Source organism: Eutrigla gurnardus (assembly GCF_963514095.1).
Source record: "Eutrigla gurnardus genome assembly, chromosome: 8".
NCBI lineage: Eukaryota > Metazoa > Chordata > Actinopteri > Perciformes > Triglidae > Eutrigla > Eutrigla gurnardus.
This window is the reverse complement of record NC_139922.1, coordinates 24,977,946-24,994,364: the sequence shown is the minus strand read 5'-3', so window position 1 is coordinate 24,994,364 and position 16,419 is coordinate 24,977,946. Positions and strand designations below refer to the sequence as shown.

General features: G+C 45.0%; 1 protein-coding gene across 1 annotated transcript; it reads left to right on the top strand.

Annotated features, from left to right (window-relative positions):
* The first annotated feature begins 204 nt into the window (after window positions 1–204).
* mrgbp (MRG/MORF4L binding protein) lies at window positions 205–5,094 on the top strand. Its single transcript, XM_084016553.1, has 5 exons — window positions 205–446; window positions 1,556–1,677; window positions 1,908–1,989; window positions 2,271–2,345; window positions 2,697–5,094. The coding sequence occupies exons 1-5, from the start codon at window positions 305–307 to the stop codon at window positions 2,954–2,956; spliced, it is 681 nt and encodes a 226-aa protein (XP_083872679.1). The 5' UTR covers window positions 205–304; the 3' UTR covers window positions 2,957–5,094.
* The last annotated feature ends 11,325 nt before the right edge of the window (window positions 5,095–16,419 follow it).

The following is a 16,419-nucleotide window of genomic DNA, read 5'->3' as shown; positions in this document are numbered from 1 at the left end:
TCTCTGTCAGAAACTAAACGTTTTATAGTAATTTCGGACACATCTGTCCATATTTCATCAGACATTAATTTATTATTTTCTATATCTATACATTTGTTGTGTATTACTGTTTTTTTGGTTGGGGCAAAATTAAGATCCCGAAAATATTTCTGCGCTGAAAAACATTTATTCTGAAAATCCGTCACTTCCGGGCTGCCGGCGGAGGCGGAACGAACGCTCGCGCGACTGTTGTGTCCGCAGCTCCTCTAGCTAGCAGCGCTGTTAGCGTCTCTGTCTTGTTTTTAGCTGTTTGTTTAGTTGGAAAATGGGGGAAGCAGACGTGACGCTGAACCAGACCGACGAGAAGCCCCCGGACTCGGGGCTGGTCCCCGGCGAGGACTCGGTGGTCTGGAGCCACGAGGTGGAGGTCTGTCTGTTTCACGCGATGATCGGACACAAACCCGTCGGTAAGAGACGGCTAACGGCGTTAGCATGTTAGCCGCCGGAGTCGGTTAACGGCCGTAGAGGGGTTCCCAACCTGGGGGTCACGGTCGGTCTCCGAGGTCCCGAAGGGGGTCTCTGAAGGGTCCCGGAGACCTTTATTACGATCTCTGTCGTTAAACGTGTTCTTTAACGTCACTAAGTTTTCACTGGTCGGAATTAAACGAAGCCAACGATGCGTTTAAAAACAGCTAACATTGACGTTAGCTAGGAATACCCAGTGGCGATTTGAGAGTATTTTGGGGCCCTAGGCAAAAGTTCCTAGGGGGCCCCTCCGAAGTTCATCACTATTATGTTATAAATAATCTGACCAAAAGCTTTTATTTTTGAAAAACATAAAAGAACAATAAAATCCTAAATAACTTCAATGCTGTGAAATTGTACACAACCCACATTTTGAGGCCAATGTTAATCCATACATAAAGCATTTATTTTGCAAAATCTGCTTTACAAACCATGGCTAGTGCAAATACTATGCACTCGTATCAAGACATAAATTGCACTCCACTGAAAATGAGTCAGTGTTCACATTAATATGGTGGACGTTAATGGAACTGAACAAAAAGAACAGTTAGAAATAATGCTCAGAGGGCGTGCTTCATGTTATCAATATATCATATATATACTTTTTTTACTTCATATATAGCTAAATCAATTCATTTGCATTATTTTAGTCTGCTAGCTAGCAAGTTATTCAGCAGCTGTAGGTAGCCTTGTCTTAGTTGTCAAATACTGATCGTGAAAAATTCTACAATTTTACGAAACAAGTGAGCGAGTTCTCTAGTTGGGTCTGTGGGCCGTGACTGAGTCAACTTGCGGTCTCAGCCCCCCCAGCTATGTTAACTAACAAGACCCACGTGGGCTGGTTTACCACAGCTGGAGGAACCAGAATAAAGTATTTATCTGTGATTTAATATCATTAACCAGATGAAAAGGATGCTGAAATAACTCCATAATGATGGTCTGCAAGACCACAAGATAACTACTTTTAAAACGCTGGTTTTCTGAATGGAGTCTGGTTGATGGGTGCTAGGCTACGCTAACATTAAAGCTGCTGTGTGTCATTTCTCTCCAGGAGTGAACCGTCACTTCCACATGATCTGCATCAGAGACAAGTTCAGCCAGAACATCGGACGGCAGGTTTCCTCCTCCGTCATCTGGGATCATCTGGGAACGATGTACGACATGCAGGCTCTGGTGAGGACCTCCTCCACTAGTCCACACCTCCTCTAATCCACACCTCTTGTCCTCTAGTCCACACCTCCTCTAGTCAACACAGCAGAGTATGTACGACTGACTGAGCTCACCATCTCTCTCTCTCTCTCTCTCTCTGTGTGTGTGTGTGTGTGTGTGTGTGTGTGTGTGTGTGTGTGTGTGTGTGTGTGTGTGTGTGTGTGTGTGTGTGTGTGTGTGTGTGTGTGTCACAGCACGAGTCAGAGATCTTGCCATTTCCAAACACAGAGAAGAGTTTCTCTCTGCCTGATGACATCATCCAGGAAGTGAAAGAAGGTGAAAACATCATCGCTGGTGGATCAATAATAATAATAATAGTGATGATGATGTGGGGCTCGTGTTTTTAGTTTTGGCCTCACTTCTTTTTCACTTCTTTAATAACTGCTGAGATGTGAGGATGTGTTGCCATTACTACGTTTCCTACGTTTGGTTTTAATGTGTCAAATCCTCTGGAAGCCGTGTAAACACAATGCTAGCTTCATGATGACCCATATAACTAATATTTATTTGTGACAGTGCAGTATTCTGCTGAACGTTAATATTTCTTGCTTGTTTAGGGAAGTTGGTCTCTGAGGAGGAGACCAAAGAAGAGTTCAGGATGGAGCGAGAACCTCCAGCTACACATGAAGAAGGTAGGAGGACGTTGAGCTGCGAGATATTGAACACGGAGATCTGTGGATCTGTTAGTGGAATTAGTTTTCCTTTCATTTGTGGTCCTTCTGTAAAAAGCTGTCTCCAAACATCATGTTGGTTGTTTAGAGGACAATAACATCTCATTTAATGTGATGAACAAGTGACATAATAAGTAGACTGAATACTGAGGATTGTATTCATACAAATATGTAGTTTACCACAGCTGGAAGGGGCTGGAAAAGCATGGAAATGCACCTTGAAATGCTTGAAAAGTGCTTGAGTTTGACTCTGGAGAAGGTGGAGGAACCCTGGATATAAATTACATACATACTTCCTGTCTGTGTCTTCAGGCAGCAACTCATCGGTGAAGATGTCAGAGCGAACAAGCAGCAGTCGTGACAAGGAGAGAGAGCGAGACAAGGACAAGGGAGGGAGTGAAGGAGGAGGAGCAGCAGCAGCAGCAGGAGCAGGAGGTGTAGGTGGAGGAGGTGGTGGGGGAGGAGGAGGAGGGAAGGAAGCAGAGAAGAGGAAAAGGAGTCGAGCGGCCGAGAAACTACTGTCGTCTTCCAACCCGGCGAGTCCAGGCGGAGCCAAGAGGAGGCGCACCTGAGACGAGGATGGAAAGAGAGAGACAGTGTGTGGACAAGAGACAGACAGACAGACAGAGAGAGAGACAACTGCAGTAAAAGTGACAGCAAAAGAAGTAAAGAAGAAGAATCTGCCGTCACCGAATCAAACCTGTGAGCTCGCTGCGCTGCAAACAGGAACAGGAAGTGGCGGCGCTTCGTGATGACTTAGAGTTCCTTCGCTGCCGAGTGATGTCACAGCATCAACACGTTGTCTTTCACACATTTATTTCTCCTTTTTATTATTTCTTTGATTTAGTCCTTTTTTGCGTTATATTTTTATACCCACAATGCAACGCCAGTGGCCAACAATGCGCTCGGGAGGTTTTTTTGCCGTGTGTGATGCTAGCAGTGGCTAACATAGCGCAGGAGCAGAGATGGGCGGTGTCCCACAGAGGTCTCACTCCTTCAAACCTCCACACGTCCAGAGATCTTTACTCACTCATCCGCCGTGCTACTTAGCCGATTTAAACGGCCGTCGTCAGGTCGTCATGGCAACCCGTTCTCATCATGCTTCAGAGCGGCCGAAATGCATTGTGAATTAAAAAGAAAATTAGGGTTTGGGTTAAAATAACTAAGTTTGTTACATTACAAAAGTGTGTGACAAAAGTACCGTAAAAATGAATCAACTTTGACTTTTTGGTTTCAGGCGAGACACGGACGGCGGTGTCTTGGGTGAAAGTCCCGTGTTTGTCTGACCCACACAGCTACCGTGCCTACACAGACTTTGAACGCTCTTTATACCACGTCACCTGGCTTCCTCCTTTTGCTGCCGTCGTACCAACTACGACCACTAGTTCTCCGTCGGTGGTAGATCTGTCCGATGCCAGTCGGTGAACATCCCTTTAAAGGAGCAACTTACGTTTAAATTCTGAGCATTAAAATACCATCAAACATCAGTAAAGTCTACCTGAGCAGAGAGAGAGAGAGATAAGTCACTGTCCCTCTGTGTGTGTGTTGTTATCAGAGCTTTGCTCTGCGGCGTCTCGTATGGCAGTTACATCTAATGATGATGACATCATGGAAGCGTAGTGGCCGTCCTCCCCTCAGGTAAACACGTCTGCCATAGTTCGTACTGTAAGCACCGTTTGCTACGAAATAGAGGCTGAGCCCCACCTCTTTTTACCGGTGTCTCCCAGCGGAGCTGATTCTCACAACGCTGAGAGACGTTTTTTAAACTTTTTTTTATCCCATTTGAATTACGGGATAAAAGTATCGGGTCCAGAAAGTCTCAGTCGCAGTTTTGTTTAGTGTGAAACCATTTAGCTCGGCTCCCTAGCTACCTAACTAGCTAGGTACGTCACCAACACAGCCGTTAGCTCATCTCGCTAGCTAGCTAGCTTAGCCTCCCTGTTGGACGTACCGGTATCTACAGTCTGAGACTTCAGTTAAAACATGAGACTTTATTATAAACTTCCAAACATCAGTTTGACTCGCAGTTGACTTCCTGCATTATTTTCCCCAAATAAGGTCACGTGGTGGAGACAGGAAGGGGGTGGAGCTTAGCCCCTCTTTTGCTCCCGGTCTCCTATAGCCTTTTTTTAAAAGCATAAATCTGCTCTCAGGCTTCATCCGTCTCCTGCAGCCTTCTTCTTTGCATCCAAAAGATGATTATTATTATTATTATTTACAGTTGATATTCTGCTGAAAACACGCTACAATACAACATTATTTAGAGAGTCAACATCAAGTCACCACACATGATTTTTAAATATGGTTGCTGTTTTTTTTATTATTATTATTAATGTGTGTAACAGCAGGTTTCATTGAGAGGAAAGACTATCAGGTCAAACATGACAGTTCGGGTGGTTTTCATCATTTTGACTGTTAAAATCACAATGCAATAAAATCTCAGCTATCATTGTTTTTTTTTTAATTTCTCTTAAATGTTTGTTGTAACATTTTATAAGCTTACTGAGTATATTTTGTATTTCCTGTAGTCTTATTTTGTGCCGTCTGACGCCGACAGTCACGCGACATAGATTGAAAATACTTGATTGTGTGTTTTAGTGTTTCGGCGAATGTGTTTTCATCTTCAGACCAACAGAATCAATTGTTCCCTTTAATTTGTCGCTCGTGTTAATTTATCGATGTTTGTGTCATTAAAGATGAACTCGCATCACCAACGTCTCCTCTCGTTCGTCTGCAGGTACTTGTACTTTGCTCCTAGTATTTGTGCTACTTTATATTTCACTACATCTCAGGGAAAGATTTCAACTTTTAACTTCACTGTGTTTATCTGATAACATTTTATTTTCAAGACAAAATAATTGCAAAGTAAATGTTTTAAGTACACAAAAGTATATAAAGTACTTAAAATGTTCATTCATGCTGAATGCTGTTAGTTGCAGCTTCGTGATGTCTTCTGTCAATCACATAATCAATAATTATTCTGTTTGCATATTAAATTAGTTTTGATGCGTCTTGGTATTTTGATCAGCACTGATAGAAATCTGAGTCTTTGTTGTCAGCTCAAATTAAAAGTGAACCTTTATTGTGGAGTTAAACAATTACTATTAATTATTTAGAATAATTATATATTCCACAATAAAGCTTTTCTCCGTTTGACTTTGCAAACTGCAGTGTATCCTTGTGTCCACCAGGGGGCGCAGTCTCTCTGCGGTTGGACGAAACCACTTTGAGCAGAAAAACAGAAGAAAAAAAAACCTTCAGAAAAACTTTTATTGTGAATTTTTAATGATTTGATTTTTTTCAGTTTTTCTCAGGAAAACAAATATGATGTCAACAATCTAGAGGGTCAGACATTCACAGAGCTGCTTCAATATCACATTTCTGTGTTTCTTATTCTTGATTAGTTGTATTATTATGCACATAAATGAGGAACATTCCTTGTATGTCAAAACACTTACAATAAACCCGTTTCTAATTCTGAGATTTAAAAAAATCCTTAAAAAAGCTGAAACCATTTTTATTTTGTTGCTACTTTTGTTGCAAAAAAATCATCTTAAATGATTATGTGAATACGGTATCAATATTGTTATCTACTTAATAAATATCGTATATATAATGTAGACAATATATAATGTCTTCATTCTTTTTTTAATTCTGGTGGTGAATACCGGTATTACACCCGGACCGAGTGGCCCAGGAACGTCGCCAGGTGACGTTTTTCACCGTTGATTAGAGAATCACGTGATCCCGCTGTTTGACTTTTGAACAACGAGCAGAAGAAATGATCAGTTCGTTAACAGGAAGTGAAGAAAAAGAGCTGCATCGTCTAATATGGTGAGTTAAATTACTGTTGACTGACTGACTGTTTGATTGGAAGGCGGATTTTCCTACCTCCGGTCCCCCCCACCCCACACACACACACACACACACACACACATGACATTTAAATAAAATAGGAAATAATGTATTCATGGCTATCGGTATGTAACAAGTTATATAACAGAAAGTGTTTCTGGATGGAATCACAGAATGAGAAATGAGATTCAGTTCGTAAAACAGCAGCCAGTAGTCCTTCATGGGGATACTAGGGGACGAAGGAGACAAGGAAAGAAGGAGACAACGCAGCAGATAAGGAAAGGAGGAAGAATGAGAAAATGAAATAGAAACGGAAATCAAGGATGACCTGAGAGGAATGAGAAGGAAAGGAGGGATTGGATAAGGAAAGAGGAATGACATGAGGAGCAAGGAAAGGAGACAAGGAGGCAGGAAAGGAGGAATTAGCAAAGGAAAGAAAAGAGGAATTACACAAGGAAGAGGAGAAATAAAATAGGAAGCAGGAGAAGATGAATTTAGAGGAGGATGAAGAGCCTCAAGAACAAGAAAAGGAGAAAAGGAAATAGGAATGAAGGATGAAGTAGAAAAGCGAGGAAGGAGAAACGACCAAAGGAAGAAGAAGAAGAGAGGAGGAGATTAGCAGGATGAGAGAGGGGGAGAGAGAGAGGGGGGGAGAGGGAGAGAGAGAGAGAGAGAGAGAGAGGGGGGGAGAGAGAGGGGTGAGAGGGAGAGGGGGGGAGAGAGATAGAGGGGGTAGAGGGAGGGAGAGGGGGAGAAAGAGGGTGAGAGCGAGGGGGAGAGAGAGAGAGAGAGAGAGAGGGCGAGAGAGAGAGGGGAGAGAGGAGAGGGGGGAGAGGGGGAGAGAGAGAGGGTGGGAGAGAGAGAGGGAGAGAGGGGAGAGAGGAGAGTGGGGGAGAGGGGGAGAGAGAGAGGGTGGGAGAGAGAGATGGAGAGAGGGGAGAGGGGAGAGTGGTGGAGAGGGGGAGAGAGAGGGTGGGAGAGAGAAAGAAGGGAGAGAGAGATGTCAGTCTGAGTGAGAGGAAAACAGAACGAGTGAGAACGAACGTCAGAATTACTGCATGAATATTCATCAAACCTCAGACTTCCCAGAAGTGTGTGTGTGTGTGTGTGTGTGTGTGTGTGTGTGTGTGTGTGTGTGTGTGTGTGTAGGGATGTTGGAGGTCCGGCGTCGTGTTTTTATTAATACTGAAGATATCGTCTCAGACCACCTGGTGACTTGATCTTACATTCAGCAAATGAGGGACTAGCAGACGTGATGTCACACTCAGCTCTGCCCCCTGCAGGCTGCAGCAGGAACTCCTTTCCGAGTTTGGATGATTTGCAGACGACTAAACGCGGAAGCATAACTTGGGCTTAAGCGTTATTCAACAGGCTACTGAAGGAAACAGCTAACCTTAATATGACTTTTAATTGTGTTTGTGTAAAATCAACTGTATTAAAATCACATGATTTACAACTTATCACATTTCTTAAGTCACTTTCCTGGAACCGGCTAGTCTTTAATGTCCCCTCTTGGAAAATAATAATGTATCTTATATTATGTAAAAAGACCTTCAATGAGTGAATAGAAATCCTGGTCCACACATGATGAGTGTAGAAGGACGGTCCACTGTTGGTAATGTAGGAATGTGTGTGTGTGTGTGTGTGTGTGTGTTCACAGTGTTGCCTCGGACATGTTTATTCATAAATCATCTCATGTTTATTCATACTGGATTATGTAAACACGTAAGTAGGTGTATTCACACACACACACACACACCAGAAGGACCAGTGTGTGTCTGTGTGTGTGTGTGAGAGACGCTGGTTTCTGGAGAACCAGACCTGACTGCCACACACACACACAGGACCGCCCTCTTCCATTAAAACTGATCATTAATAGTAGTTTTGACTGTTCAAAGTTATTATTCATCTTTTTACTAGTCTGTTTATTAGTTGCTAGACAGAAAATTGATTGTCAAAAATTTGTAAAATCAAAGAAGGCAACGGTCAAAGAACATTGTTGTTAGGTCTATGTTCGGGGGGCTGGAGCCCTACATCGTTCTCAAGCCCCCCCAAATAATTTGGCTTTTTTACACGTCATTTTTATTTATTTATTTTTATTTTATTATTTATTTTTATTTTCAGAACAATCTCATGCTGATGAAAGGGTATGTATAGAGTTTTAGGATTATAGCTGACACTGTATCCTCATTTTGCTGGAATAAATACATACAAAATACAGTTATTTGGGTAAAGTCTTTATTCTACTGTATACTTTATGACAGAAACATGACTCAGCAAAATCACACTGATTGAACCAATACAGTAACTGGGGTAATTAAAGTACATTCTTTAGACCTGCAGCTTATCTAATGGAGAGAGGAATTAGATACGGTATCACTTTAAGACACATTTACATAATCAGGTTCTAAGCAGCTTTAATGTGTCTAAAAGTTAACATGACGGTAACTCTTGTTCAACAGAAGAGAATGGAAGAAGATAATGTCTGTTGCTTTTTACTGGTTACCAGTTGGACTTCTTCACTGGTTGTAGTTCTAATACAGTTCTCCTGGGGGCTAAGCCCCCCCCCCTGTCTCTAAATCCTAGTGACGTCCCTGATGATGACCAAAAACCAAACACAAGACTTCAACGCAGTAGTACAAAACAAACGTCACCGTTTCATCCTTTAGGAATGAAATAGGGAAACATTGAAACGTTCATAACGATGTAAAAGCAGATAAGCGTTTTGAGTTTGTGTAAATGTGCGTGTCGATGTTCTCAGCCAATGAAACGCACGGGATCGTTTCTGCAACATCCTCCTGCTGTTTCCATCTGACCTTTAACCCTCTCCATCTCCCTCGGCCTGGTCACGACGCGCGTCCCCTCCCGACCAATCAGAGAGTAGCGGGAGGGGGAGGGGCTCCTGCTGCAGGAGAGAACTGGAAGTGAAAGTGGAGAAGAAAAGCAAGGGCAGATGAAAGTGTGATAAAACATCATACATTATTCTCCTCCTCCTCCTCGGGGACGTTAACACTCTTCATCTTCCTGTTCACGGCCGTGCGAGGATGATTGGGTGAGGCTGGTGTGACCTCTGACCTCGGGCAGAAGTCATTTTTTAACTCTCGGCCTGCTAACATCTAAATCTGTGCAGCGTTTAATATCGATAAATGATCATTTAAGTGAAAGAACAGACTCAAACTGCCGAATCCAAACCCTACGGAAAGGTTTTTGGATCTGGTTCAGGTGGACTTCACCCTGAAGACCGGACCGGCCTTTCAGACCGGACCGGCCTTTCAGCCCGCTGCTGACGACAGCGTTGGCCTCCGAAGGCGAGGAGTGATGTCATCGTGAATGCTTCCTGTCGCTTCTTCTTCTTCAGGTGTTGTGTTCCTGTAGCTGTGAAGCCTGAGACCGAGACAGATTTAGACATTTCCCCATCAGTCTGTACACACACACACACACACACACACACACACACACACACACAAAGCTCTCATTAGCCATGTATAGTGTGTGTGTGCCAGAAGTCATTTGTTTGTCTTTAAGCAGCTAAACTCCCTTTTATCCTGCTGATAATAGAAAGATTAGCATCTCAAAACCACAAAAGGGCTTTTTAATCAAACCTCACACACACACACACACACACTCGGGGTCCCAGGCCTCCCGTTGTGGAGCATACGATGATTACAAAGACTATCGTGTGTGTGGGTGCGTGTGTGTGGGTGTGCATGTGTGTGTGTGTAGCTGAGATGCTAATGAGCGCAGCAGCTTTCGAGTCTGAGAACTCAATCTGCTCCAGTTTCACTCTGAACTTTTGACGAATTTTATTTTAATTTCTGAGATGTAGCGTTACACCGGACTACAACACAGGACTACAACACTGGACTACAACACCGGACTACAACACCGGACTACAACATCAGACTACAACACAGGACTACAACACTGGACTACAACACTGGACTACAACACCGGACTACAACATCAGACTACAACATTAGACTACAACACCGGACTACAACACTGGACTACATCACCGGACTACAACACCGGACTACAACGCTGGACTACAACGCTGGACTTCGACACCGGACTACAACGCTGGACTACAACACCGGACTACAACACCGGACTACAACACCGGACTACAACACAGGACTACATCACCGGACTACAACACAGGACTACAACACCGGACTACAACACTGGACTACATCACCGGACTACAACACCAGACTACATCACCGGACTACAACACTGGACTACAACACCGGACTACAACACCGGACTACAACGCTGGACTACAACATCAGACTACAACACTGGACTACAACACCGGACTACAACACCGGACTACAACGCTGGACTACAACGCTGGACTTCGACACCGGACTACAACACTGGACTACGACACCGGACTACAACATCGGACTACAACACTGGACTACAACACCGGACTACAACACCGGACTACAACAACGGACTACAACATCAGACTACAACACCGGGCTACAACATCAGACTACAACACCGGACTACATCACTGGACTACAACATCGGACTAAAACACCGGACTACAACACCGGACTACATCACCAGACTACAACACTGGACTACATCACCGGACTACAACACCGGACTACAACATCAGACTAAAACACCGGACTACAACACTGGTCTACATCACCGGCCTACAACATCACCGGACTACAAAATCAGACTACAACACCGGACTACAACATCAGACTACAACACTGGACTACAACACTGGACTACAACACCGGACTACAACACCGGACTACAACATCAGACTACAACACTGGACTACAACACTGGACTACAACACCGGACTACAACATCAGACTAAAACACCGGACTACAACACCGGACTACATCACCAGACTACAACACCGGACTACAACACCGGACTACAACGCTGGACTACAACATCAGACTACAACACTGGACTACAACACCGGACTACAACACCGGACTACAACGCTGGACTACAACGCTGGACTTCGACACCGGACTACAACACTGGACTACAACACCGGACTACAACATCGGACTACAACACTGGACTACAACACCGGACTACAACACCGGACTACAACAACGGACTACAACATCAGACTACAACACCGGGCTACAACATCAGACTACAACACCGGACTACATCACTGGACTACAACATCGGACTAAAACACCGGACTACAACACCGGACTACATCACCAGACTACAACACTGGACTACATCACCGGACTACAACACCGGACTACAACATCAGACTAAAACACCGGACTACAACACTGGTCTACATCACCAGCCTACAACATCACCGGACTACAAAATCAGACTACAACACCGGACTACAACATCAGACTACAACACTGGACTACAACACTGGACTACAACACCGGACTACAACACCGGACTACAACATCAGACTACAACACTGGACTACAACACCGGACTACAACATCAGACTAAAACACCGGACTACAACACCGGACTACAACACTGGACTACAACACCGGACTACAACGCCAGACTACAACGTCCGACTACAACACCAGACTACAACGTCAGACTACAACGCTGGACTACAATGTCAGACTACAACACCGGACTACAATACTGGACCGGACTACAATACTGGACCGGACTACAACACTGGACTACAACACTGGACAATTAATACAAACCTCAGTCACTGCTCAGCGCACACCTGCAAATATACCTCTAACTAATTGGGACAAGACTAATAAAACACACACACACACTCTCACAAACACACACTTGGGGCCTCCGTCTTTTTTGTCTCTTCGGCTGGTAGACGAGACAATCTGCAAGTCTTAGTGTGTAATCCTGAACCGCATCAATGACTATTGGTGTCAGAGGAAACACACAAGCTGGTGTGTATGTGCGTGAGTGTGTAGATGTGTGTGTGTGTAGGTGTGTGTGAGAGAAAGAGAGTGAGGTCAGTGTCATGATTGTATGGTTGTTTTTCAGACAGAATGTAGCTATGCATCACTACTTGGACTAAGGAGGGAAGGTGCGTGTGTGTAAGTGCGTGTGTGCGTGAGTGTGTAGGTGTCTGTGTGTGGACCTTTTAGACTGTAAACAACTCATTCATTATTCAGACACAGCTTTCTCTCTCCCCTCTAACCCGTCTCTCTCTCTCCTCATCACTCGTTTGTCTAAACTCGGAGAAACCCGATGTCTTCATTGCGTACGGATCGTGGGGATAAAAAGATTGCAGGAAGCCGTGACGCGTGTTCACGACACGCTTCCTGTCTCTCCACGCCTCATCTTTGTTTCCCCTCTGAAGTGTTTCTGTCTCACTTCCCACTTAATTGGATTTTGCTGAACTCTTGATTAGTTTGGGTTGTAATTGAGTTTGCTGATGAGATGTCTTTTTTTCCCCCCACAATGCCGCATGCGGCGTCTGATTCAATTCAGCTTTTTTATTTTTTTTATTTCAGAGCAAGTTGAATATAAAGAAACACTGGTAGACTGGAAGATTCCCAGTCTGGACTACTGTTAACAAATTGAGCTTCTATAGTTCAAGGTTCAACTTTACAGCTAAGTGTTAAAGTCATCTGAGGAGCTAACTAGCAGTGGTAGTGTGGCAGCGACTTGTCAATCAGCAGGTAAGCCCCGCCCCCTAAAGCATCCCCTGCTTTCTGGTCTGGTGGACTCTAAATGGACCATAATGGACTAAATGAACATCATGCTGGATTGAAGAAGAATTGAAACTAGAGATTGAGACCATAAACTCATGTTTACAATGTTTACTGAGATAATACATCAAGAGAGAAGTAGGACCATTTTCTCATAGACTTCTAAACAACCAGAGAGGAGTCGCCCCCTGGTGGCCAGCAGAGAGAAGGACAAGTTTAAGGCACTTCAACGTCGGCTTCACTCTTCAGAACCTGGAGGTTGCAAACGTGGACAAACATGCAGAAAAGCGTCTAAAGGCGAACGCGTGTGCATGTGTTGTTTGAGTGTCATTTAAATGACGGGAAGAAAACACAAAGCGACACACATGGGAAAGATAACTGAGGACGGTTTAAATGTGGACTTCCTGTCTGAGATAAAAGGAAGCAGGTTTAAATCACATGGTGCTGAAGATCAGAGAGAAATATCTTGACACAATCCGTGGTATGAATATTCATGGTCTCCAGCTGATGATCACCATGGTTACTAAAGCTGGAGCAGCAGGAGTCACTGGCCGACCCCAGTATTTCTAAGTGTCTCCACAGGGGAGCCCGAATGAGGCCTCGCAAGTTCAACAGGTCGTAATTTACTCTTTAGAGGGAGCTGTTAAGTAATCAAGAGCTACACTCGATCTGAACGGGAGCTTTATAAAACCACCAGGCAGGGAACTGGGACTAATGGGAGACCAGCAGCCCACTCTGGATCTGCTGGGTCCCAGTCCTGGTCTGGAATCTGCAACTGGGAAAGAAGTGAAACCACAATGTGATGATCACGCTCCTCGTCTCTGCTGCCGGCTACAAAGTCACGAAGTTAGCTTTGGACCCCGTCTCCCCCTCTGTCCCCCTGTCTCCCTCCCTCCTTGTCTCCCCCCTCTGTCCCTCTCCGTCCCTGTCTCTCTCTCTCCCTCCCTGTCTCCCCCTCTGTCTCTCTCCCTCTCTGTCTCCCCCTCTGTCTCTCTCACCCTCCCTGTCTCCCCCTCTGTCTCTCTCCCTTCCTGTCTCTCCCTCCCTCCCTGTCTCCCCCTCTATCTCTCTCCCTCCCTGTCTCTCTCCCTCCTTGTCTCTCTCTCCCTCCCTCCCTATCTCCCCCTCTGTCTCTCTCCCTCCCTGTCTCCCCCTCTGTCACCGTCTCCCATTTGGTCCAATTAGTCCTATTAGCAGCTGTTGAAACGAGCTGATAATCCTCTTAAAATTGAACTCCGTCACATAAAGGGGCCGTCGAGGGGCTTGATGGCGGTCTGGGCCTCGCTCCCTCGCCACGTCTTACCCTCCATTGAGTCATCAGCGGGTCTTTGTGTTGTCATGGTGACCCCGTCTGTCAGCCCACCGATCGCAGCATTGTCTCCCCTGCTCTGATTGACGGGACGTGATGGTAGCTCATGGCAACAGGTTGTCAGAATGCGGGGGGTGTTGGCGGTGTTGTCTTTTTATTCTCCACGTTTTGTTCTCCTCTGACTTTGTGACCAGAACAAGAACGATCTAATCGCTTCTCTGCAGGAAGTTCTCATGGTCATTAACTCTGAAACTGCCGAGCACGCCGTCATGTGACCTCTAGAAACAACCGAGCACGCAGTCATGTGACCTCTAGAAACCACCGAGCACGCTGCCACGTGACCTCATAGAAACCACCAAGCACGCTGTCATGTGACCTCATAGAAACCTTTGTTCAGATCGTTGAGCAGTGTTGCATGAAAACATGGTGGAACAGGCTAGCTAAGTAGCCAGGCTTGCGCTACACTTAGAGCTACTGAGCATGCAACACTGCTCACAGCTGCGGTGCAACGCTGGTTACAGAAAATGAGCCCAACAACAAAACGGTTCTTTGAGGTCATTTTAGAGATTATTTAGAGTTTGTCCACCAGAGAGCGCCGAGTTCATTTCTACGCTGTAAAATGTCTCAAATCTCCATCTGTTGGTTGGAAACTTCATCTCACATGATGTTATAAATTGAATATATATTAAGTCACTTCTGGCCGTTTGTTCCTCTTAAGCGTGTTTAATATCGATTGGTTCCTCGCCGCCTGTCGTTTGATCCACATTGATTTTTGTCCGTCTGTAGCGTCAACAGCGCGATGCGTTCAGGGTCAGACGTGCACACGACAAAACACAACCCGTGGGTTTAGATAAATATTGATTTTTGTCCTTTAAGCCTCTCGTGTGGGTGCAGTAGATTTACTCATTACCAGTTGTTTCCTGTGTATTAATCTCATGTTGGCGGTCGTGTGGCAGAGCAGGACCTGAAATACAACCTGAAGTTAGTTTTGGACAAATATACAGAAATATATATTACCATTTTTGGGATTTAAAGGAGAAACCAACCAGCTGTCACAGTGAGTTGACTAAACAAATCTATTGATTTATCTATTTCCCCTTCAACCATGTTTGTTATTGAAACATCAGAATGACTTTCTGTGAATCACTTTTATATCAGAAGAATTGTAGCACTGCGTTCAGGTGTTTAAATGTTTTATTTTAACATGTTGACGACTGAAGACCTCACAGATCATGGTTCTCCAAGTAGCATCCTAGCTAGACCAGATCTTTACATGTGTATCTCCTAAACGGAATAAAAACCTGACAACCAGGACATACATGTTAACATTCATTGTTCAACTTCATGCATATTTAAAACGCTGCATCCTGAAGGTCTGGACCTTGGGGGTCTGCAGAGAGTCCCTTCCTGTCCACGTTAGAAACTGGGACCAGCTGCTCCCTGCTTCACATCAGACAACCTGAATCCTTTAACGCCCACAGAGCTGCTCGCTTTATGCAGATTGGCCCGGAGAGGTGCGATTTAAGGCTCATTAACATTCATGAAAACACCCCCCCTCCCCCAGCATCAAACCGGTTCCTGCAGCCCCTCGGAGACGCCGCCGCCTCGCCGTCCTCGGGATGTTAATCACCGACGCTGACTGCTGCCGTTAATGTACTTCTGCCGGTGTGTTGGTAGTGCAGCAGCAGATAAAACTTAATGAATTGGTTGTAACTCCTCGCCTGTCGTGCCGCGCTGCTCGGCGGCGGCGGTGCTCTGAAGGCCACCGAGCAGCATCACGCTGCAACCTGATGATTTAACAGCCAGCAGCTGGTCCACGCCGCTTCCTTTTTATTTTGCAGACTAAATGTTTGCCTCGCCGTAGCGTCCTCTGGATGTCACGGCCAGGTCCACCTTAAATAACTCTAGCTGTAACTGAGACCAGGACCAGGTCTCAGTCTGGGGTAGTAAATCCTCCGGAAATGCATTTTTAAAAACCTTGGTCCCTGTAAGCAAACGCGGTTCCTTCCAGACCAGCCGGCTCTGGTTCATACTGGAACCGCTTTGTGGATCACAGTTTAAAGGGAAACGTTACGTTCTCTCTTCACGTAGCAGGAATACGCTTCAGAACGAATCCTGGAAGTCCACGTAGGGGAGCAGGTCTGGCTGGGTCTAAAAACACAGTACTTTCACCCAGGAAACCGATGTTAGAGTCCCGTTCCAACC